This window comes from Amblyomma mixtum, chromosome 9, assembly GCF_055824585.1.
Source record: "Amblyomma mixtum isolate Tamu chromosome 9, ASM5582458v1, whole genome shotgun sequence".
Classification (NCBI taxonomy): domain Eukaryota; kingdom Metazoa; phylum Arthropoda; class Arachnida; order Ixodida; family Ixodidae; genus Amblyomma; species Amblyomma mixtum.
In genome coordinates, this window is record NC_143020.1 from 63350202 (window position 1) to 63376607 (window position 26406).

The following is a 26406-nucleotide window of genomic DNA, read 5'->3' on the forward strand; positions in this document are numbered from 1 at the left end:
CACGCCACTGAGTCCCGCATAATGACTCGAGCTAAGAAGAAGAAACGAAGTTGGAGGCTATTTTTATTTCCGTTATTTCCTCCTTCCCTCTCCATCCCAAGCCTAATGCCATTCCTGTGAAAAGTATTATATTATTTTCGAAACGAGTTCACTAAAAAAATTTTTGTTTTTAGGGTGGTCCCCATTTTCCTTATTATTTTAAATCCCTCAATTCAAGCAAAATAATTTTAAAAACTTCCAGCTCACTTTGTACATAGACACAATACACTGCAATCACGACACATGCAATATTCCAGGCAATGAGCATCAAGCAATGGAGCCATGTAAGGTTGACAGGTGTGGTATTGAAGGTTTCTTCCTCTGGGACCTTGTACACATTGGCTTATCAGTAAAGGCCTGCAATAAAGGAGAAAAAACAAGCGTCAAAATAAAACAAACTTAAATGTCACAAGCAGCAGGGTCTGCGTGCTTTTGAGCAAGTGGCAATGCACAAGGAAGCGAGAATGAACAAAATCCATGTCCGACTACACATTCTGTTGTTTTCTTTCTTCTGCAGGCACAAAATGTGAAATGATATGCACAGGGAAAAAGAAGTGCAATGGCAATGTAGTGTAAACTGCAAGTACACATTTTTTGAAATCATGTTCTCTACCAGCTAAAATGCAACGCCACTTGTGATATTTTTAGCGCAGCTGGTCTGGTCTCTTTGTGCAGACAGATGGATTCTCATCCACCTAACTTTGCACATGCACATAAGTGAAGGTAAGGTTCTGCATATGTTTGTAGCAGTAGGTTGCCTTAAAAGGTTCTTCCTCAAGCATTTACTCTGTGCCCTCCTAATACTACTGCTCATGCCTGCAATACGAAACAATGTTTAGTAAAGTAAAAAGAAGTCTCCAAGGCCACAACAGCATTGTTTACAGGCTTTGTGCATTGAATAAGTAAAACGCAGTCCTAGATCAGCGGACTGACTTATGAGCAGACTCACTCAGTCTCATAATCAGATTATGATTTGAGTGGTCAGTGAGTAAGATCCGAACTCAGGTTCAGAATATGATTGGAGCCGTGAGCGAGTCCGAGCACAGCTTCATATTATAATCTCTGTTTTTGCCACAATGTTGCATGCTTAGATTTTTTTGTGTTCTTTCTTACTGACAGCGGAGAGCAGGAATTATTTACTGCCGCGAAAAAGTATGCATGAGCGCAAGGCTGGCTGGCGACGTCTGCGGCCGACCGAAGAAGGGGATTCCGCGGAATCAACGAAGGCGGCATTCTGTCCCAATCCCACTGCTAACTTCATGCGGGTGCAGTAATGAGCCAGTAGCTTTGTCCGAGTCTCTCTATGCTGCTGCCGAGTTCCTCCATGCTGTTGAGAGTTCATAATACCACGATGACTTGCAATCAATATATCATTCGAGACACATACATAAGCTATCTAATTCTGGCATAAAGGTGAAATAGCGCTTATCTGCATTAAGCTTAAAAATGTGGCCCATGAAAATTTAAAAATGGAATTGAAAACATCAGTGTAGAAACCTAGCCCAAAGAGCGTCAGACCGAGAACATGCATTCGTAACCAATGCGGACGTGGTTCTTGGGATTCCTGATCCTGCTCTTGGGAATTGGAGAGTGTTCGGCCTTTATAAAGCTACCAGTGCTGCTTGAAGGGGGCTCTATTTGAAAGCAATATGATTCCATATTTCTCACTGCTTCATGAAACATCCTCGCAATGCAAGTAAAACTATGCCCGTAATAATGCAATCATTGTGTGCTAGGACTCTAAGCTTCCTAGCGCGCTTACGAGAGGAATAGGTTGCGGTTGTGCTAAATCTGTTGTTTATAGAATTTTTTTCTCTTGATATGTTTAATCACGAACCACTGAAAAGGATGGTATGCAGCACTCTTTTTAAAACCCGATTCTTCCAGTTGTGCCCAGCTTGAGGAGGTACTCGTCGCTGGTACGGACCCAATGTTTACTCTTCTTGGTTTCTGCAACTTTTTCAGCTACTACGCAGATGTCTGTTTATTGCTTGTTGTATTTCCGTTTTTTTTTTTTTTAACAGTGAAATATCGTCACGAGAAGCAAATGGTACTACACGGACACGAAGGAACGAGCATCAGGCCGGGCCAGACATTAGAATTGTTAAGAACGGCAGGCCGCGGCAGGTTCAGAGTCAAGACCGAGGTAACGGCGAGTAGGGCCAGACGGATACCAGCCTGTACAGACCTCTAGCATCGAGTATAATGTTGTGTTTTCTAGCTTTCCTCAAACCTAAAGCACATATTGCACCATTTAAGCATCCCAATACAGCAGTTATGCTATTTCATCAGCATTTTACCAGCATCATTTTCTCACTAAACAATCACGGCCTCCATGCTCCTTTATTTTTTAGTCATAGGGGCCATGGGCCCGAGATGTTGGAAGGAACATTCCCATTTTTCTAATCAGACAAGCAGTTTTAACAGACTGAAAGTGACGGCGGAAGACATTGCTCAGTGGTATACTTATTTGCATTTTTTTAATAAATATAGCCAGCTCATATGAAGTAGTTTTACATATGCCTCCAAGGATAGTATCTATCGGCTCCTGTCTTGCTCACTCTTAAAACATTATCCAAGTCCGAAGAAGAGAAAAACCCCGAAGAAACCTTCGAGGGTTTGCGTGGTGCCGACCCTTGAACACGCAGGCGCGTCTACCCATTAACATCTGTCTCATTCACAGACTGACTCAGTGCCAGAAAAGCGGAGGCTTGAAGTGAAAGGAAAGTAAAACACGCAGTCATGACATGTCCTTTGATTGCTGGCAGACTGCAATCGACTGACTTCGCCGCACCAAAATTTTTTGCCTCGACTGATTTAAAGAGCGGGTAAAGGCAGATAGAGGTTGATGAACATGAAGAGGAAAAAACTACCTTCGTCACTCCCAATGCCCTCTCTGTTCGCCGTCGCCAACGTTTCAGCAAATTTCATCGACGTTTCAGCACTGTTTCTTGACTAAGCCATTCTGTGGAAGGTAAGAGGCATCCTAGCTCCCACTGCTTCCCTGTGTTGCATGTACTGCTCGTATCATTCAATGCGGACCAAGGAGACCCAGGACAAACGTCGGGGGGGGGGGAGGGGGGGAGGTATTTGCAAACGGTGTCCCCCCCCCCACTAAGCGAAAAGGGGGTCAGGAACCCCCTGTCCCATCCTGCGATTTACGCTACTGCATATTTTACAGGACAGCAGCATCAAGGTATAGTTCAGCATAGGCTGGCAGCAGTTCCACTGGAATCTTCTTCCCCTGCCTACAGGTACTCCTAAAATGCCTGCAAAACCAAGAACACACAAGAAAGGCACAAAAAAAATATGACACCAGCATTGCTTAGTATGACTATGGGATGTAGTCCTGCTTTTTAAAGTGCTGTATTTAGTGGAACTGAAGGGTGTCATGCATTTTTCATTCCTGCGATGCGGATACATTAGGACGCGGAAAAAGGATTTTATACTGGCTCTTTCCTCGTTGCATAACCCTCCTCGCAGCGCCGCCCCTCCTCCTCCGCTCTCAGAGTGTGTTCGTCGTATTTTCCCGTTTTCGTTTGTTTACTGGATGTTTCTATTGCACTGATGTGTGCACCTTGTTTGAATTATTCGTAGAGGCGAATTGGGTTTCCTTATAATATTTCCACTCCTTACTTTGGACCAGAGGAAAAATAAATTTGTGTGCAGTTGACCTACTGCGTGCCACTGTCCCAGAAAGAATGAATCCAGCTCTCAAAAAGTATACAGAGAGAATACTGATGCTGCATCTAGTTTGTTTCATTCCCGCTGCATTTGCTGAAAGCATAAATTCATTTCTTGCCCTTTTCCCTCAAATGCCAAATACAACACTTATCCGGCAATTCCTGAACGTGGTAACGTTTGCGCGGTATCAGTGCAAGTTCAACGCGGGGAATCCCAAGTCGCCGCTACGAATAATTCAAACGAGGTGCACAAATCAGTGCAACAGAAACATCCAGTAAACAAACGAAAACGGGAAAATAGGACGAGCACACTCAAAGAGCGGAGAAGCAGGGGCGGCGCTGCGAGGAGGGTTATGCAACGCCAACGAGGAAAGAGCCTTTATACTTGCATGCCAAGGGGCCTACTTCCGTACACAATAAAAAAAAAAAGACAAGTGATATGCTGTTAAGCTGTTTGTACCAACCTCGGCATAAGCTGCTGTTTACAGGTACCGCCATCGTGATATAATTCACCAGCTGTCACAAGTCACCATAACGCACCATGAACGGTTACCACACAAGACGCGACAGAATTCATAAATCATCACCTCTTTTATAGCAAAGCTACAGACTGTAAAAGAACTAATTGTTGCATTAGCTTTGCGATTACGAACATATAAGAACGCAAACATCACGGATGAAGATACACAACTAATGAATTTACATAAATTAGCGCTAATTACAGCTTTGAAGCCAACTGCGTCTATTTGCCCGCTGATGCAAGTGTTGAAGTAGCAGGTCTATAACTCCGGCAGGTTTCACTGAAGACAATTTGTCTGTTAATGCGGTTATACCCTTCTGCGGCTTTCATGCTGCTGGCAAAGGCGTTAATAGGCCCGAATCTTACGTGACTGCGCGGTAACATTTGGGCACGCGCGCACAAAGACGGACCATACCTTCACACGCGCACGATGCAAAAGTGACGTTCACCGGGTCGGATGCAGTTATCGTTGCTCTGTATGCGCATAGATTTCCTTCTGCAAAGCTTCTTTCTTCTTCTCACAGACTGACAACACACAAAAATGAATATATGTAAAGCAACAATTCAGGTACTGGCACAACCGGCAACACACGAAAAGTGTGCAATTGTTGATGCCGCCCGCGATGCAGCTTGCGCCACCATACATTTTATCTGCATGGTTGACGGGTGCAAAAAAAAACAAACATGCAATGAAGACCCCGTATAAAGCCTCAATTAAGTACTAATGGCGCACCGAAATTCGATCTGTGTGCAGGGTATAGATGACTGAAAACTGGCTGCCAGTTGTGACCTTCCAGGAAGATCGAAAGCAAAACTGAATTTTACACTTCTGGTTTCGATATCGCACCCAATGGTACGCAACGGTGCGCAACGCTTGAATTTTGTATCTCAATTTTATATGCGGCTTAGCTTGTGCGTGCAATGGTAACTCGTCGCAACTGCGTACTGAGCGAATAAAAACCATCTGTGAAGATATTTCCTCACTGTACTGTAACTACACTCTGCCGACGCGTAGAATGCGCCGCAATAGAACGCGTCCAGCTCGATGCCCCGCGCGCAATGCATGTCACGCGTACCTAGCTGAACTCAGAGCATGGCTAGGGCATTTAATTGTTGCAAGGACCTGATCAAGCGTAGTGTTTTAAAATACAACTCCTGTCCGGGTTTGTTTTAAGAAAAAGCGATTAGGTGACGCTATGCAACAAGATCCTTGTACGCTTAGTTGCGATTGCAGGCGCTATAGTTTTCCTTCAGGAGTTGTAATGAATATCGGCGCATTCGTAGTTGACTAAGGGAGGCCGTACCCTAGTGTGAGAGCTCCCTCTTCATTTTTTCTCAACTTACAGGGACTTCCGTATTTATCTTTTGGAGTAAAAAAAGAAACAGAAAACAAACAATCTCTGGGCGCAATCTGATGTCCTGTAATCAAAAGCAAACACCGTTGACAAGATAGCGTAAGTGTTGTTTTGCGTTGAGTTTTATGGCGCTTGAGCGGCTACGACTATCATGCGCCAACCAAAGGATAGAACTTGTTTCCTTTTAAGAAACTTCGTTGATCCTTAAATTTTCAGTTGGATAAGCATTCTTCTTTTAAAAATATAAAAACATGAGACATGCGTCTACAAGCCCACTTTCTCCAACGAGCAAACAAGGGTGAAAAGAGCAGTAGACATTCGGAATGAAGCAATGGAAGATGTCTTTTCCTGATCACTTTGTCTACCTTTGCGCATTAACATCAAATAAGATCTATAGTGACCACTTCTCCGTATAGCTCACGTGTTGAGGTCTCTTCTTTTGCAAGAATTAATAAGCTGTGTGTATAAGTGTATACGTACGATATGCGAAGGCAGCATAAAATGACTTCAATGAATGCCTTCAATACGAAAGACAGCTGCTACACTGTCGGGCATTCATGCTTTACTTATAGAAAGAGTGCAGTACCCTTTATTTTCTTCCGCTCAGCACATAAACTGATTTGCAACTACATGTGCAAGCCTTATTGTACTGTACAAATTATTGATTTGATAGATTTTTACTGTAATCTGGCATTTAAATTCTTTTATACGGGCTATTTGTCTGCACCATTTCTGCTGTACGTGAGTACAGATTCATCTGATAGTACATTCCTCCAGGTTTCACTTTTAATAGGATTCGATACATGCTTTACAAAGTTTTCTTTTTTGATTATGTAACTTTGATAACAACTAAAGCTTAACAATAAGCAAATTATTTCTACTTATATTTAATAACAAAAGTTCAGCTTTGAAATGCCCAATTAAGTAATCAAGCCTCGCATTAAAGTATTGATCCTTGCTCTCTCTCTCTCTGTTTCATTAAAATGCTTTACATTTAAGTAAAAATGAAGTGGGTCTTATTTTATTTGACCAATTACTTGAAGGATCTTTAAATGTATATTTTTCTATATATATATATAAACAGGTATACAGAGAATGATTTCAATGAATCGTTTTTGGAGTCACCATGAATTCCATTCAGCTATAATAGGTTTTACTAGGTGTATCTTAAGATTTAATTCAATATTTCATTTAGATGCCTTCATTTATTTATTGATTTCTTACTACTTGAAAGGCCCTTTCAAGGGTATCAAATCACATGAGTGCGTTAAAGAGCATAACAGTGCTACAGCTGATGATTTGAATAGTGATGGGGTCAGTGTGGAGCACAACGTGGGCAGGCAAGTCATTCCAGTCTTTCGCAGTGCGTACAAAAACTGTAGACAGATGTGCGGGCGGGCGGAGGATAGGTGGTCTTTTCATGGCTCGTGTGCCTGGAGGTGCAGCAGCCAGGGATGATAAGACTTGTGCGCTATATCATAATAATATTTATGACATAGACATATTCCTGTGATGTGACGTCGGTTAGTTAAATCTGGGAGATGAGCATTGCATTTTAGTTTTGCGACACTTTCAGAATAAGAACAAGCATAGAAGATGGACCTATAGCAGCGTGGATTTGTACTGCTTCTAGTGTATTCGATTATTTTGATTAGGGTCCCAATTACACATGCACACTCTAGTTTGGGTAGTACAAATGTTACATAGGCTAATGATTTCAACGATGGTGGTTGAAAGCTCATAAAGTACAGACCTTGTAGATTACCATTTGCAGGGAATGTTCACTCTTGATTTTTTTGTGCTGAGGTTGTGCAGCAACTTCATCTGCTTTCTAATTGCCACCGATTCCGAAGTTGCTCGGAACTCTGCAACTTGCTCTTGCTAAGTTGTGTATGATGTCGCCGATTTGTGGTGTAACTGCATTTGTATTGTGAACTCAGGCACGTGAGTATGCTTAGAGAGTCAGTTGAAATGATGCCGTTCACAATGTTGTCATTTATTGTTTTTTCTGCAGTCTCAGAGAGGGCGTAACACACTGCAATGATGATGGGTGCACCCTGAGATAGTAGTATTGTTCTTTTTTAATTTTTTTGTACTACGGCACTGCGTAGGTAGCATTCTGATTTTGAATCATTGCCATAAAATGCTGCATATTCGTCACATTTTTAGTTTCCTAAACATTCTTGTAATATATGTTCATTAGCTGTTTATTTTTTCTGAAAATGCGTTAATGTACACTGAAGTATGTACAATATAGCATTATGGTCTGCATTCTTTAAGAAGCAATTCAGAACATCTGCACAAGCCTGGATTTTCTATAACCGACGAAAAACTGGTTACGCTCATACGTACAATTCCCAGACTGGCTGTCCGAGCAGCCAAAACACAGAGCAGCGCACCACTGCCGGTCGGAGAAGCAAGCGACTGCTTCACTCGATGGGTGGACAAGGTGTGCGGATCCTCAAAGATGCAGTTTAGTTTTCTTGTTAAAATTAAAGCCAAAGAGCCACCAGTCCTGTTGAGCCATCACATCACCTGCCGGTGAATGCTCATGAGCATGCCCTCCCTCTGATGCATTCAACCTTTCGTGCTTTCAAAGCACAAATTTTTTCTGCTGCAGCATCCAGTCTTTCTCACATCTTTTGAAGGTGAACTGGGAGTTTCCCATACCTCTCCTATCTGTCTTCTCTCCATTTGATGCCACTAAAGTTTTGAAAGCAACATTTGCAGAATGGATGCTCCTCCTGAAACAACACGTATCGCTGGCTTGCTAGTAGGAAGTGTCTTGGGTTCCTTCTTTTCTTCCACTGTTCTTTTATGATCGTTCTTCAGGCACAAGCTGACAGCTGCACATAACTATGGGGCTGAAACACTGGCCTAAGCTCAGAGCATAGTCTGCATTCATACCCCTACTTCTCAACATTCTGCTTTTCCATATCACTGTTGCATACAGTAATGCACCACAGCCACTTTTTTTATGAAGTGGAGCCTTCATCATCAGGAGGCTTGTAGATTTAGCCATGCGTAAGAGGGATGGGCGTACGACACACAGTTGGTGCTACATCACTTAGAGCTCCTTGTACATCTGTGGCGAAGCGGCCCTTGCGAGAAACAAACCCCACGACCCAGCCGCTCGCATCTTTCCCCGAAAGGGGGCAATCAATACTTAGGCGAAGGGCGAGCCGGCCACTTGCTCTCTGCCGCTTCCCGCTTTGCACACTCCTCGCAGTCCCTCGCCGGGGGGTCTCCGGAGTCTGCAGCGGTGGGACACAGAAGGAAGAAAGACAGAGCTCTTAATGGTCCCACGTGTATCCACAGATCCCCTTGTGGCCTGCCCAACGGCGAAGCCAACTTCCCTTAGCCGCATGGTAAGGAGAGGGGGGGGGGGGGGGGTAAATAAGCATAGCGCACGCTAGCTCTCTACACCATGTGTAAGGGGGATGTGCATAGACTGACAATCCAGTGCCCAGTGGTTCCTGGAGCCCAAGCGGAGGAAGAGTGGCCCGTTCATTGTCCATTCACTCCAGCCAGTTTGATCTGTCCAGTAGGGGCTGTTATGTTGCTCTTCTTTGTACTTTGCGCTCTCAGGAGAGGGTAGAAGAATAAATTAAGTGCACGGGATGATACGCTCATACCGTGAAGCTCATACGGTCAAGGTCTTCGAAGAAAACGGCAGTGTTTAGAGCCACTCTGCAGCAATGGTGGCTTCAGTGTCGCTTCATGGAAACAAGGCAGCTGGTATAATTACTGTCAAACATTTTCTCCTCAATTCTGGGACCCAAACTACGTCTACAGCACAACAATAGTCTCGCTCGCTCACCTCACATATACCATGTGCTTTTCCAGACAGATAGTCACCTCATCCCAAAAAGACTTCCTAATCTCATCTGCTAATCCCACTCATTACTATCCAATAATATGTTTGGCTTCTTTCAAGGTATGACCCCTTCATAGTGAGACAATACCTTGGAGAAGCTTCTGAAAAAACACTACTTGTGTTTGCAATATTCCTTAGTACTGTCATCTATAAGTTAGTGCTGTCAGTTACTGCTGCTACTAGTGCTGTCATCTGTACCTGATAGCTATTCTTTCCTGGATGCAAGGCACAGTGATGTCTAAGGACGCTCGAAGTATAACACTAAAAAAAAAATCAGCTTTTTGAAGAACTGCAATGCTTTTGAATTTTAATGCACAATATGTCAAGCAAGTGAGTTTTACAAACACCCGGAATGAATTAACATTTTGAAATAGAAACTGCTACAAAATACTAATCATGTGCACTAAGGAATTTCACACAATAGACCCAAATTACGAGCTTTACAATACACTACAAGATTACGGGGTTTTTGTAGGCACTAATGGCAGTATTCTTTGTTTCAGCAGCCACGAAACTTGCAGCGTATTATCATGAACACCTTATGTAAATCGACAAGGCTTTTTCAAGTAACATCAAAACAACACAGAAGCTAGCACAATGTGAAATGGTGACAAACAGCTCAAAATTCTGACAAAAAAAATATTAAAAATTGTGAGGACAGAACGATCCACAATATTATGCCATTAATATCCAGCAGAGACAGTGCTCTGAGTAATGGTAAAGCAGCCTCATTCTGAGGCTGGACACCGACTTGTCTTCACTCGTTCCTGCCACTAACACTGCTGGAATAAATACACAATGATTTACACAACAACAAGTTTTTCTTGATTCTCATACAAACATTTATAGGTACAGTCATATAAATGATTGAATTTATACTGATTGTCGCAAAAATTAGTTCACTCAGGCTTAAAGATTAAAAGGAATTGTTTTGTGCACTTCTACTCCAAGAATTATTTCTTCACTGAGGCAGGCTGACAACTGCCAGCAGCGATAAACATTGGATATCAACATTTTGAAAGGCACTCTCCAACAAGAAGTGATGATATACACGTGTGACAGTGATTTTATTTCCACTCATGCAAGTTTACGAGAACAGTAGGCTCACTCTCCGCATTCAGGAAAGGCTGAGTGACTGTGTATGTGTTGCCTAAAAAAACAAATGTTTTCTGAAAACTGCGTTGGAGTGAACAAAACTTACAAATGGAATTAGCGATGAGGTTAGCTACCAACACCTTTCATAACGGTAGTCAGCTAGAATCATGGTAGCTTGTACACAAATTGGTAGCTAGAAAAACACTTATACCAGGGGCATCATGGACCACTGCTATTTTATGTGAACAGCCTTCTTGTGGTGTTTCAAATTATGGCTGTGAGCAAATCTCTTTTTGCACAAGTCACATTGGTAGCGCTTTTCACCCTTATGGGATTTGATATGCCTTGCAAGATTTGACTGTACCGCAAAAGCCGTAGGGCACAGCTGGCACTGAAACGGTTTCTCACCCGTGTGGGTACGAATGTGTCTCACCAGGTTACTCTTATCTGCGAAGCTGCTACCACAATGGTCGCAACGGTAAGGACGTTCGCCTGTATGGGTGCGCTGGTGTATCTCCAGATGGGCCTTCAGTGCAAAGCTGCGAGTACAGCTCTCACAACGGTAAGGTCGCTCGAATGTGTGAGTGCGCTGGTGTCTCTCCAGATGGTGCTTTTGTGCAAAGCTATTTCCACAGTCGTTACAATGGTATGGGCGGTCGCCTGTATGGACTCGGAGATGCTGCACTAGATAGTATCTTCTTTTGAATCCCTTGCTGCAGTGGGTGCATTTGTGCAGCTTATTTCCTGTGGGTTTGCCCCGGTGGTAACTCATGCCAGAAGCAGTAGATTCTGGGCAGTGGCTCGCAGGGTGCCTTTCACTGGTTGATTCTTGCAGATGAGGTGGGCCATGGTCGCTGTGTGTCACGACTAAACCTGCGTTGCACAGGCAGAAAGTTGAATGCAGAGGACACACTCATCAAAAGCTGTGGATGTCTATCAAACTTCATTCAACAGATCATCATCTGAGAACTCAGGCCTGAAACAAGATGTCTCTACGGTTAAGATATCTCTCCAGTCACAGGTGGGCATAACAGCAAAACAAGTGGCAGTCAGCTATGCTTAGCCCAATGCATAAAGCCATTTCTTTCTGTTTTATTTGCTCCTCAGACAGTGTCTAATAGGAGGAAAAGGCTAAAGGCTAAAAGCCATACGAGGCCTTGGTGGCTTGTACAATTCCTTCCTGCAATGAACAGAACCCATATTGGTCCTAGTTCGATGAGTATAGTTGACATAGCACAGAAAACTGCTTTCCAGAATAATGAAGGTACAAATCATGATCCTTCACCACAGTTCAGTAAACTAAAGCTTCCGTATCCTACAACCTGCACTTTGAAAGACAACCTTTACGAAAGCATATACAAAGAAAAAGTGCAGATTCTAACCTGGTGAGTTCTGCAATGAAAGTACACCACGTTTGTGGTCCCCGGAGCTCAAACCTGCATGTGAAAGCAAGATTGTATCCATTAACACAAAAGATTACGAGTGCAAACACTCACATGGTGTTATCTGCATGAGGCGGTGAATATGGAAATACACACTCGTAAAACAGCTTTTTCAGGTTGTGTAAATACAGTAGGGCGAGCCTGGAAAGAAGAGTGTTCCAGAGCAAATGTTCCCAACTTTTAATTCTGCATACAGATAATTACTATACTTATGCTCACGAAAAACTGACGATTGCCTACAAACTTATACTGGAACCGAGTCAGTAACAATTACATCGACGAATGAACATGCACAATTTCTGGCTTCACGGGAACGACAGTACAAGATTACCTACTCAGGCTTAAGAAGTAACGAGTGTGTTATTTTTAATAACAAAACACATTGACAGAGCATTCTTCTTTTAATAAACCTCTTACACCCGTTGTACTGCGCACAGGAAAAAAAACTTTCAGAGGATAGCTACTTGTAGAAAAGCGTAGTTCACAGCTGCCCATGAATGTTGCCAATGTGCTCAACATCATGTTCTGCCTCTACCATCTCGAAGACCGCAATTAATCGAGTAGAAGCACATCTGAAACTACACACTACTCTGTCTTAATTGCAGCTAGAGCATACCATATTTACTTTTGTGACACCTGCATCCCAAATTTTGGGACGAGAAATCAGGGCGAAAAAAAGGAAGAAATAACCATGACATAAGGTTCACAATGCGCTGCTCTGAAAGAGGTTTAAGGTGGCCAGCTTTTCGAACACCATGGTCGGCACCGAAGAAGTCCATCCCTGAGAACACGGTGATCAGGTGAGGTCATAGGACAGTAACGAGAGTGAGCGCTGATGATGCATCGTGATATAAGGGACCTTCATCAACACCAGGGGAAGTCTAAGACCCATTTCGAAGCATTCCACCCAGCAGAAGCCAGGGGGAATCTTGCGTATCGTACCACTGGTGGTTACCCAGTGGCACAGGGAATCCAACCCTGCACATCCTACATGCGAGATGCACGCTCCAATGACTAGGCCACCATTGCAGGGAGAGTGAATGTGGCGAGAAACAGCAAGCAAAAGTGTGCCTTGTCATCAGTTGTTGCATTATTCTAAGCAGAAATCACAGCAGCACTATAATAATTTTAGAAACATTCAGTGATGCAAGGGAACTGGTCGGGCAAAACTAAAAAACAGACAAAGCGGGTGAGAAAATCCGATAAAACTGGCACTGCATTGTGCAGTAGTGAATAGCACCACTAGAACGCACAGCTTAAAAAAAGCGCAGGCCAATTTTTTCAAATGGCTTTGGATTTTAACAGAACAATTTACACCTGACAGACAAATAAAAGCCCGTACTAGCATCATGAAATGCAATTCATACACGATGAATTCCAGATGTGCAGATCAACACTCAGTATTGTTAGAAAACTAAAATAAACATTGTCATAGGACACTCCATACAGCAAAATGTTGCCTAGTCTGAAAAAATCCTGAAAACAAAACGAAAGATGTCAGGATGCAGGCTAAACGAACACAGCAATGAATATTGTTTGGACATGGTCAGTAATGCTACGTGCATGACGAAATGAGGTCGGTCGTTTGTGACCAACTACAAGGAACCATAGCGTACTCTTCAGCTACGCCAAAACGACACCCATAAACCAGGAAACAGCGGCAAATACAATAGAATACAAAATTCACCACAAGATACAGCACAGGTTTTGCAGAGCTACAGCCTTCATAATGCCCCAAACAGGAGTGTAAAGTGGTGGACTTACAAAGAATCATGTAAGCAACCTTTCACATAGCATATTCGAGGCCATACAGCACAAGAATCAGGAAAAACATTGATTCGTCAGACACAGAGGCAGGAAAGGCTAAAAGTTCCAAAACGTGCAATTTTCATCATTGATGTTTCTGCTTCGATTGAAAAATTAAAGAATATTGTACAAATGAAAAAATCAATTCATCCACATAACAGAACAATCACACAAGTAGCAGCATAATTGCATTTCGTGCTTTCATGCGATGTCACAGATGAAGTTCTTCACAATGACCATCACCTCAGACATGATCTTGCTTTGATCACTGAAAAGCAGGATGGAGTCGGATTCATGCCATTTTCACCAAAAATAAAGGCGTCATTTTCTGCGATTTGTATTTTTGACTGAGTACAATATTTCGGAGCCAATGGGCCTCCTTTGTAAAAGGTGTGCACCAGATGCTTATATTTTTTTTAATTCTCTGTGTCAAAAAGCTACTTGATGAATGGACATGCAATGTCCTACTGACACTAGCACGGACTTTCTCACAAAAACATGCTACATCTCCTGAATCTTATAACAGCCCTAAAACATGCGCCAATTTGACCCATTGTCTTCTGGAATGCCCCATGGCCGTTCAGCCTCTGAGTGACCAAATAATGTGATTCTACTAAGGTATGTAGTACAGGAATTTGTTCAGAGCCCACTTACAAATACACAACAAGACAAACTAACCCGGGCCCTCAATACACTAGGGCTCCCCCCTCAGGCTTCTACAGACACCCTGTACAGAACAGGTCTTTTTCATCCCTTCAAGCCCTCCTTAACCTGCACTGGGAGAGACAAATCATCCGCCTGTCCAGTACATCAGCTGGGCGGTGGATACTATCCCAGACTCCCTACGCACCCATCTCTTTCCCAGACCCACCGCAGTCTCCGATCTATCCCCCTAATCTCCGCCTCGCACCCATTCCAAGCAACATGTCCGCACACACACACGCAGGCCGCCGCCAAGAATACGCATACAACCACAAGCCACCCTTGGACGCTGCGGCGGCGGCCTACACAGACGCCTGTCTCACGGAAACCGCGGGCTCCACAGCAGCCTCCTTCCTCCACCCTTCCCTCTCTGCAACCAGCACTCACACAACCGGTCCATACACATCCCCACCTTCGCCCAAGATATACACGGAATCGCCGATGCCATCACACACTTTGCCACCCTGCCCCCCAATGTGTTGTCCATACACACTCGCAGGCAGCTCTGCGTGCCTTCCATGAAAGAGCCCTCCCTTTCCCTACCCGATCGGCCTTAGATGCCGCCCTCTTAGCATTAAGCCCACGACCGGTGACCCTTCGGTGGATCCCTGGTCACATGGGCATCTCCGGCAATGAGCTGGCTCACCAGCTTGCCTGCGAAACTATACACCGGACGCCGGGGATCCCATGGACAAGCTTACCGACGGAGCAGGCGGTCAGGGGTTACAGACACACTGTCGACGAATACAACACGCAGCAAAAATGGGACTAAGCTGATTTACCGCCACCACACCCATCCTTATCGATCCGTGAAGCTCGCATTCTTCGCCGAATACAGTTTAATCTCCTACGTACACCAGCCAAAGTTTATGTGTACAGGCACACTTCCACACCTCAGTGCCCAAACTGTCCACACACATATGCAGACACAGAACACTGCCTTACACAGTGCCACGCAGCCTTCCAGTCCCCCGCCTATCCTTTCCCACCACCCCCCCCACTGTGGCCCATCTGGCTCGCCTCCCGGGACCTGAACCTGCAACGCGCCCTCGTCGCCTTGGCCCAGGACGTACTGAACGCCTAATAGAAAGGATGTTCTAATAAAAGTGTCACACCACCACCACCACTACTACTACTAATTGCCCGCCATAAGAGCACACACGTTGCAGGCTTCACTTGTTTCCTCTATGTGGTCAGGTGTTCAGTTAATACCACGACTGAAATGAGAATCCCACTGAGAGCTCAACAATGCGCCCAGATTACTGCACATGCAATTTTCCAGATTATGAGCATCAAACAATGGAGTTAAGCAAGGTTGACAGGTGTGGTATTGAAGGTTTCTTCCTCTCGAACCTTGCACACATTGGCTTATCAGTAACGGCCTGCAATAAAGGTGAAAAAACCAGCGTCACAATAAAACAAACATATATGTCACAAGCAGCAGGGTCTGTGTGCTTTTGAGAAAATGGCAATGCCCAAGGAAGCGAGACCGCACAAAATCCATGTTTGACTACACATTCTGTTGTTTTCTTTCTTCTGCAGGCACAAAATATGAAATGATATGCACAGGGAATAAGAAGTGCAATGGCAATGTAGTGTAAACTGCAAGTACACATTTTTTGAAACGATGTTTTTTACCAGCTAAAATGCAATATCACTTGTGATATTTTTAGCACAGCTGGTCTGGACAGTTCTCTTTGTGCAGACAGATGGATTCTCGTGCACCTAACTTTGCACATGCACATAAGTGAAGGTAAGGTTCTGCATATGTTCGTAGCAGTAGGATGCATTCAAAGGTTCTTCCTCAGGCATTTACTCTGTGCCCTCCTAATACTGTTGCTCATGCCTGCAATTCGAAACAATGAGTAGTAGAGTAAGGAGAAGTCTTCAAAGCCAGAACAGCATTGCTTATAGACTTTGTGTAATGAATAAGTAAAACGCAGTCCTAGATCAGCGGACTGACCCATGAGCAGACTCACGTAGGCTCATAATCAGATGATGATTTGAGTGGTGAGTGAGTCAGATCCGAACTCGGGTTCAGAATATGATTGGAGCCGTGAGCGAGTCCGAGCTCAGCTTCATATTATAATCTCTGTTTTTGCCACAATGTTGCACGCTTAGATTTTTTTGTGTCCTCTTTTACCGACAGCCGAGAGCAGGAATTATTTACTGCCGCGAAAAAGGATGCCTGAGGGTGAGGCAGGCTGGCGACGCCTGCGGCCGACCGAAGAAGAGGATTCTGCGGAAGCTGGGAACACGGTATTTTGTCCCATCCCTATTGCTAGTTTGTGCAGGTGCAGTAATTAGCCGGTAGCCTTGTCCGAGTCTCTCCATGCTGCTGCCGAGTTCCTGCATGCTGTGGAGAGTTCATATCACCGCGATGACTTGCAATCAATATATCATTCGAGACACGTACATAAGCTATCCAATTCTGGCATAAAGGTGAAATAGCACTTATCTGCATTAAGCTTAAAAATGTGGCCCAAGAAAATTAAAAAATGAATTGAAAACATCAGTGTAGAAACCTAACCCAAAGAGCGTCACACCAAGAACGTGCACTCGTAACCAATGCGGACGTGGTTTTGGGATTCCTAATCCCCCTCTCGGGAATAGGAGAGTGTTCGACCGTTATAAAGCTACCAGCGCTGCTTGAAGGGGGCTCTATTTGAAAGCAATATGATTCCATATTTCTCACTGCTGCATGAAACCTCCTCGCAATGTAAGCAAAGCTAGGCCGGTAAAAGTGCGATCATTGCGTGCTAGGATGTTAAGCGTCCTAGCACGCTTACGACAGGAATAGGTTACGCTTGTGCTAAATCCGTTGTTTTTAGAATTTTTTTCTCTTGATATGTTTAATCACGAACCACTCAAAAGGATGGGATGCAGCACTCTTTTTTAAAACCCGATTCTTCCAGTTGTGCCCAGCTTGAGTAGGTACTCGTCACTGGTACGAACCCGATGTTTACTCTTCTTGGTTTCTGCAACTTTTACAGCCACTACGCAGACGTGTGTTTATTGCTTGCTGTATTTCCGTTTTTTTTTTAAGAGTGAAATATCGTCACGAGAAGCAAATGGGACTGCGCAGACACGAATGAACGAGCATCAGGCCAGGCCAGACATTAGAATTGTTAAGAACGGCAGGCCGCGGCAGGTTCAGAGTCAAGACCGAGGTAACGGCGAGTAGGGCCAGACGGATACCAGCCTGTACAGACCTCTAGCATCAAGTATAATGTTGTGTTTTCTAGCTTTCCTCAAACCTAAAGCACATATTGCACCATTTAAGCATCCCAATACAGCAGTTATGCTATTTCATCAGCATTTTACCAGCATCATTTTCTCACTAAACAATCACGGCCTCCATGCTCCTTTATTTTTTAGTCATAGGGGCCATGGGCCCGAGGTGTTGGAAGGAACATTACCATTTTTCTAATCAGACAAGCAGTTTTAAGAGACTGAAAGTGACGGCGGAAGACATTGCTCAGTGGTATACTTATTTGCATTTTTTTAATAAATATAGCCAGCTCATATGAAGTAGTTTTACGTATGCCTCCAAGGATAGTATCTATCGGCTCCTGTCTTGCTCACTCTTAAAACATTCTCCAAGTCCGAAGAAGAGAAAAACCCCGAAGAAAGCTTCGAGGGTTCGTGTGGTGCTGACCCTCAAACACGCAGGCACGTCTACCCATTAACGTCTGTCTCATTCACAGACTGACTCAATGCAGAAAAGCAGAGGCTTGAAGTAAAAGGAAAGTAAAACACGCAGTCAAGACATGTCCTTTGATTGCTGGCAGACTGCAATCGACTGACTTCGCCACACCAAATATTTTTTGCCTCGACTGATTTAAAGAGCGGGTACTGGCAGATAGACGTTGATGAACATGAACAGGAAAAAGCTGCCTTCGTCACTCCCAATGCCCTATATGAATTTAAGTTGTTGCCTTCGGTCCCTCTTCGCCGTCGCCGACGTTTCAGCAAATTTCAGCGACATTGCAGCACTGTTTCTCGACTCAGCGATTCTGCGGAAGGGAATAGGCCTCCTCACTCCCACTGCTTCCCTGCGTTGCAAGTACTGCTCGTATCATTCAATGCGGACAGAGGAGACCCAGGACGAACGTCGGGGGGGGGGGGCGGGGGGGGGGGGTATTTGCAAGCGGTGTCCTCCCACGCTAAACGAAAAGGGGGCCAGGAACCCCCCGTCCCCTCCTGCGATTTACGTGACTGCATATTTTACAGGACAGGAGCAACAGGGTAAAGTTCACCATAGGCTGGCAGCAGTTCCGCTGGAATCTTCTTCCCCTGCCTACAGGTACTCCTAAAATGCCTGCAAAACCAAGAACACACAAGAAAGGCACAAAAAAATGACACCAGCATTGCTTAGTATGGCTATGGGATGTAGTCCTGCTTTTTAAAGTGCTGTATTTAGTGAAACGGAAGGGTGTCATGCATTTTTCATTCCTGCGAAGTGGATACATTACGACGCGGAAAAAGGATTTTATACTGGCTCTTTCCTCGTTGGCGTTGCATAACCCTCCTCGCAGCGCCGCCCCTCCTCCTCCGCTCTAAGAGTGTGCTCCTCGTATTTTCCCGTTTTCGTGTGTTTACTGGATGTTTCTATTCCACTGATCTGTGCACCTAGTTTGAATAATTCGTAGCGGTGACTTAGGTTTTCTTATAATGTTTACACTGCTTACTTTGCACCAGAGGAAAAATAAATTTGTGTGCAGCTGACCTACTGCGTGCCACTGTCCCAGAAAGAATGAATCCAGCTCTCAAAAAGTATACAGAGAGAATACTGATGCTGCATCTAGTTTGTTTCATTCCCGCTGCATTTGTTCAAAGTGTAATAGAGTTGGGGTTTGCTGCCCCAGCGGCTAGCGCCGACGAAGGAGACGAAGAAGATAGAAGACGAAGCTGACGAAGCTCGGGAGCGCGCTTGCGAACGCTGGCCTGCTGAACAGCACCGCTTGAACAAAGACTGGCCGTTCACACTACCTGTGCGAGTCCCCACATTAAACTTGGTGGAGGTGCTGCTTGCTCTTCTCCTGGAGCTACGCCACGATGCCCAGGCTACCAGGCTCTACCACGACAACCGAAACTTCGGCCCAACCTGTCCCCACCGCTGTCATCTGTTCCGGTGCCGTCCGTCAGCGCGACCCTGCGATTTTCAGCGGCACTGACGGCACCGATGTAGAAGATTGGCTGGCCTCCTACGAACGTGTGAGTGCTTACAACAAGTGGGATGACGTCGTAAAGCTCACGAATGTCATATTCTACTTGACCGATGTCGCCAATTTGTGGTTCCGCAACCACGAAGCGGATTTTACTACCTGGGCGGCTCTAAAAACCAGCCTGACTGACGTCTTCGGCCGCCCCGCTGTCCGAAAACTTCGTGCTGAACAACGGTTGCGCAGTCGTGCCCAGCAGAACGGCGAGAACTTCACGAGCTATATCGAGGACGTCGTTGATTTGTGTAAGCGGCTCAATCCATCTATGAGCGAAGCAGACAAAATCCGACACATTCTGAAAGGGATTGAGGACGATGCGTTTCAAATGTTGTTGTCCAAAGATCCTCAAACCGTTTCCGACGTGGTGTCTTTGTGTCAGAGTTACGACGAGCTTCGCAAACAGCGACATGTCACCCGCCGTACCACTTGCTCGGACGACACCATTTCGAGCTTGGCAGCAGGCAGTCCTGCCCACGATCAGCCGGCACTTCTTCAGCACATCAAGCAGTTTGTGCGGGAGGAAGTCGCTCGTCAATTATCGCTCGTTACCTGCCAATCCACCCCAACGCCATCGCTGTCGCCATCTATTCAGCGTGTCATCCAGGAGCAGGTAGCTGAGGTCCTGCCGCCCACTAATCCACCCCCTCTGGTCACTGCACCGCTGACCTATGCAGAAGCACTCGCCCGGCCACGACCTCAGCCAGTTGTGCCTGCTTATTCGCCACCTGTCACCGTGTACCCTCAGTGGCAGCTCGCCCCTGCACTGCCACTCACTCACCATCCTCTGCCTCGTACCGGTCCCCGCCCTATGAATCCGTGGCGTACCCAAGATAACCGCCCGATATGCTATGCTTGCGGTCTCGCTGGTCACGTGGCCCGCTGGTGCCGCACGCGCGGATCCGGTTCTCATGACTACGGGCGCCCGCCGACATACGACGTTCCGTTGCCTTCCGTACCTGTCTCTTCTGCTCTGCCTCCTCAGAATCCCTCCCCGTCCAGCTCCGACTCCTACAACCGCAGCCATCGGTCGCCGTCTCCTCGACGCCGTTCGCTCTCTCCTATGCGCCACCGGTCACCACCCCTCCAAGCGGAAAACTAGGCGCCGCAGTTCCGGAGGCAAGAACTGCGCCGTCGACGACCGTCTCAAGCCCTATCACCGCTCCTACGAATGTTATTGAAGTGATCGTTGAAGGTGTTACTGTTGACGCGCTCATTGACACTGGTGCTGCCGTGTCCATCATTAGTCGCAACTTGTGCCGCAGACTAAAAAAAGTGATGACGCGCTTTCGCTTCGCACCGCCAGCGCTGACCCCATTCGCCCTCTGGCAGCGTGCACTGCCCGCCTCGTCATCCATGGCCTCTCCTACACCATTGAGTTCTTCGTTCTCACCCGCTCCTCTCATGACATCATCCTCGGATGGGACTTTCTGTCCGCGCATCACGCCATCATTGACTGTGCACGTGCTGAAATTAATTTGTCGCCGCTGTGTGATGCTCTTCTGGACGCCTCCCCTGTTACCGCCACGCCTATTCTCACCGCTGACGACGTCGACGTGCCAGCTTTCTCATCTGTTCTCGTGCCGCTGACTTGTGCTGCCCTCTCTGACGCCACTGTCCTTTATTCACCCTCTCCTCTTTGTGCGCACCGAAAATCTGTCATGCTCCCTCATGCCGTGCTCACACTTTCTGGTGGTTGTGGTGCCCTGTACGTCGCGAACCCGTTGCCTTTCCCCACCACTTTACTTCGGGGAGAATCGCTTGGCACAGTTGATGTCATCGATCTCGACGACGCTTCTCCTGTCCTTGATGAGCCTGCCGCCCATGACATCAACGCCCTCACTCCTCCCGCTGACATCGCCGACCCGTCCTCCTCGGATATGTTTTCCCATTCTGTCGATGCCACTCTACCACCTCACCACCGCGCCCAGCTCATCGCTTTGCTGCAGCGCTTTCGCGCATCCTTCGACTCCCCTCAAGCACCGTTGGGTCGTGCAGCAGCGGTTCGCCACCACATCGACACTGGCACCCATGGACCCTTGCGCCAACGCCCCTACCGCGTCTCCTCCGCCGAGCGCCGCATCATTGATGAACAGGTGAACGACATGCTACACCGCGGCGTGATCCAGCCCTCTCACAGCCCGTGGGCTTCTCCGGTCGTGCTCGTGAAGAAAAAGGACGGCTCCATTAGATTCTGCGTAGACTACCGCCGGCTAAACAAAATTACTCGAAGGAACGTCTACCCCCTGCCTCGTATAGATGACGCGCTGGATTGCCTGCAGGGAGCAGAGTACTTTTCTTCGTTGGATCTGCGCTCTGGCTACTGGCAGGTGCCGATGGCCGAAGTCGATCGCCCGAAAACAGCTTTCATCACACCTGATGGGCTGTATGAATTTAATGTGATGCCCTTCGGTCTCTGCAACGCGCCTGCCACATTTGAGCGTATGATGGACAACATCCTCCGTGGGCTTAAATGGCAGACCTGCCTCTGCTACTTGGACGATGTTGTCATCTTCTCCCAGAATTTTCCTTCCCATCTTCTTCGCCTCGAGAGTGTTCTTCGCTGCCTCAGTGACGCTGGACTGCAGCTAAACTTGAAAAAGTGTCGCTTCGGCGCCCGACAGCTGACTATCCTAGGCCACGTCGTGTCCAAGGATGGTGTACTCCCGGACCCTGCCAAGCTCCGCGCAGTTGCTGATTTCCCGAAGCCCACATCCCTGAAAGAACTCAGAAGCTTTCTTGGCCTTTGCTCCTACTTTCGCCGGTTCATCAAGAATTTTGCTGCCGTTATCGCCCCGCTGACGCAACTTCTCGCTGGTAGCAACGACTTGTCGGCTTGGTCCCCTGCATGCGACGAAGCTTTTGCAACGCTGCGCCAGCTCCTCACCTCACCTCCGATCTTGCGCCATTTCGACCCTTCCGCGCCTACAGAACTGCACACAGACGCCAGCGGCATTGGTCTCGGTGCCGTTCTAGCTCAGCGGAAACCCGGTTTCAATGAGTACGTTGTTGCTTACGCCAGCCGTGCGCTCACAAAAGCGGAGACTAATTATTCCGTCACAGAAAAAGAATGTTTGGCGATTATTTGGGCGATCAAAAAATTTCGTCCTTACTTATATGGGCGCCCGTTCGATGTCATTACCGATCACCATGCCCTTTGTTGACTGTCGTCACTCAAAGATCCATCTGGCCGCCTCGCTCGTTGGGCTCTGCGTTTACAAGATTACGACATTCGGGTCATTTATCGTTCCGGCCGTAAACACTCGCGCTCCCCTGTGACCTCTGAGCCTGACCCACCATCTATTTCCGGCCTCACACCTTCTCTTGACTCTACTGCTATGGCTTCTGAGCAGCGCAAGGATCCTTGGATTACTTCTCTTCTGGATTTCCTAGCCAACCGCTCAGCGCACCTCCCTTCTCGAGCGCTCCGTCGTCAAGCCCATCACTTTGTCGTGCGTGACCAGCTGCTGTACCGTCGGAACTACCTCCCCGATGGTCGCAAATGGCTGCTCGTGATTCCTAGGCATCTCCGCTCCGCCATTTGTGCCAGTTATCATGATGACCCGCAATGCGGTCATGCCAGTCTGCTAAAAACTTTTACCCGCCTACGCCTTCGGTATTATTGGCGGGGCATGTACCGTTTTGTCCGCCAGTACATACGCTCTTGCCTGGAATGTCAGCGTCGCAAGAACCCACCACCGCACTCACCTGCTCCTCTGCAACCTTTACAGTGTCCCGTCCGGCCATTTGACCGTGTTGGAATTGACCTTTATGGCCCTCTTCCCTTCACTGCCGCCGGCCACCGCTGGATCATCGTCGCCATTGATCATCTCACGCGCTATGCGGAAACTGCACCGTTACCAGCTGCGACCGCCTCTGAGGTAGCCGGTTTCATACTTCAGAACATCATTCTTCGTCACGGTGCGCCTAAGGAATTGCTCAGCGATCGGGGTCGCGCCTTCTTGTCCGGCGTCGTGGAAGCCCTCCTTCGGGAATGTCATATCGTTCACCGCACGACGTCTTCGTACCATCCGCAGACCAACGGCATGACCGAGCGCTTTAACCGGACGCTCGGCGATATGATGGCCAAGTACATTTCTGCCGATCACTCAGACTGGGACCGAGTTCTCCCTTTCGTTACCTACGCTTACAATTCTGCAATGCAAGCCACTACTGGTTTTTCTCCGTATTTTCTTCTCTATGGTCGCGAGCCTTCCTCCATCATGGACACCATACTCCCTTACTGCCCCGATTCGTCCGAATTGACCACCGTCTCTCAAGCCGCTGCGTACGCCGAAGAATGCCGTCAACTGGCCCGTTCCTTTACTTCTCACGACCAGCACCGTCAGAAAAGCGCCTGCGCCGCTTTCCCCGGACTGCCGCCGTCTTATGCTCCTCAATCCTTGGTTTGGCTTTGGGTGCCCTCCTCCAGCTCGGGGCAGTCTACAAAACTGCTGAGCAAATACCAAGGCCCCTATCGCGTTGTTCAGCAGACATCCCCAGTTAACTACCTGATCGAGCCCCTCACGCCTTCGTCTGACAATCGCCGCCGCGGCCGTGAAATTGTGCACCAAGACCGCCTGAAGCCCTACTACGACCCAGCCATCGTCTCGAGCCCTTATGCAGCCAGGATGGCGCCTTTTCACCCCGGGGGTATTGTAATAAAGAGAGTTGGGGTTTGCTGCCCCAGCGGCTAGCGCCGACGAAGGAGACGAAGAAGATAGAAGACGAAGCTGACGAAGCTGACGAAGCTCGGGGAGCGCGCTTGCGAACGCTGGCCTGCTGAACAGCACCGCTTGAACAAAGACCGGCCGTTCACACTAATTGTGCGCGTCGTCTCATTACAAAAGCATAAATTACTTTCTTGTCTTTTCCCTCAAATGCCAAATACAACACTTATCCGGCACTTTTTGAACGTGGTAACGTTTGCACGGTATCAGTGCAAGTTCAACGCGGGGAATCCCAAGTCGCCGCTACGAATAATTCAAACAAGGTGCACAGATCAGTGCAACAGAAACATCCAGTAAACAAACGAAAACGGGAAAATAGGACGAGCACACTCAAAGAGCGGAGAAGCAGGGGCGGCGCTGCGAGGAGGGTTATGCAACGCCAACGAGGAAAGAGCCTTTATACTTGCATGCCAAGGGGAATACTTCCGTATACAAAAAAAAAGAAAAAAGAGAGAAGTGATACGCTGTGAAGCTGTTTGCATCAGTTTCGGCATAAACTGCTGGTTACAGGTACCACCACCGTGATATAATTCACCAGCTGTCACAAGTCACCATAACGCACCATGAATGGTTATCGCGACAGAATTCATAAATCATCACCCCTTTTACAGCAAAGCTACAGACTGTAAAAGAACTCATTGTTGCATTAGCTATGCGATTCCGCACATATAAGAACGCAAACATCACGGATGAAGACACACAACTAATGAATTTACATAAATTAGCGCTAATTACAGATTTGCAGCCAACTGCGTCTACTTGCCCGCTGGTGCAAGTGTTGAAGTAGCAGGTCTAAAGGAATGACTCCGGCAGGTTTCACTGAAGACAATTTGTCTGGTATTGCGGTTATACCCTTCTGCGGCTTTCATGCTGCTGGCAAAGGCGTTAATAAGCCCGAATCTTACGTGACTGCGCGGTAACATTTGGGCACGCGCACAAAGACGGACCAATATCTTCACACGCGCACGATGAAAAAGTGACGTTCACCGTGTCGGATGCAGTTGTCGTTGCTCTGTATGCGCACAGATTTCCTTCTGCAAAGCTTCTTTCTTCTTCTCACAGACTGACAGCACACAAAAAGGAATGCGTAAAGCAACAGATCGTGGAACTGGCACAACCGGCAACACACGAAAAGTGTGCGATTGTCGATGCCGCCCGCGATGCCACTTGCGCCATCGTACATTTTCCCTGCATGGTTGGCGAGGGCACGTTTAATTACCAAAAAAAAAAAACATATAATGAAGACCCCGTATCCAACCTCAATTAAGTACTAATGACGCAGCGAAATTCGATCTGTGTGCAAGGTATAGATGATTGAAAACTGGCTGCCTGTTGTAACCTTCCTGGAAGATCGAAAGCAAAACCGAATTTTGATCCTTCTGGTTTCGATATCGCATGCCATGGAGCGCAACGCTTGAATTTTATATCCGAATTTTATATCCAGCTTAGCTTTTGCGTGCGATGGTTCACTCGTCGCAGTTGTGTACTCAGCGAATAGAAACCACCTGTGAGATATTTCTTCACTGTACTGAAACTACACTCTGCCGACGCGTTGAAAGCTCGATGCCGCCGCGGGCAATGCATGTCACGCGTACCTAGCTGACTTCAGTGCATGGCTAGGGCATTTAATTGTTGCAAGACCCGATCATGCGTAGTGTTTTAAAATACAGCTCCTGTCCGGGTTTGTTTTCAGCAAAGGCAATTAGGTGGCGCTATGCAACGAGATCCTTGTACGTTTCGTTGCGATTGCAGGCGCTAGCGTTTTCCTTCAGTAGTTGTAATGAATATCGGCGCATTCGTAGTGGAGTAGAGGAGGCCGTACCCTAGGGTTCGAGCTCACTCTCCAGTTTTTCCCCAACATACAGGGACTTCCGTATTTATCCTCTGGAGTTAACAAAGAAACAGCAAACAAACAAACAATCTCTGGGCGCAATC

The 26406-nt window shown here is 46.8% G+C and overlaps 1 protein-coding gene across 1 annotated transcript in view; it reads right to left on the reverse strand.

Moving 5' to 3' along the window:
- The window catches only part of LOC149329350 (uncharacterized), a 30473-nt gene extending 4352 nt beyond the window's left edge, over nt 1–26121 (reverse strand). The window contains exons 1-5 of the mRNA XM_089559231.1: nt 25459–26121; nt 11952–12005; nt 10817–11442; nt 8641–8851; nt 247–381 (exon numbers count right to left, since the gene is read on the reverse strand). Coding sequence (XP_089415357.1) covers nt 247–381; nt 8641–8851; nt 10817–11442; nt 11952–12005; nt 25459–25654 — 1222 coding nt within the window. The 5' untranslated portion in view covers nt 25655–26121. The remainder of the gene's footprint in view (nt 1–246; nt 382–8640; nt 8852–10816; nt 11443–11951; nt 12006–25458) is intronic.
- Between the last annotated feature and the right edge of the window lie 285 nt (nt 26122–26406).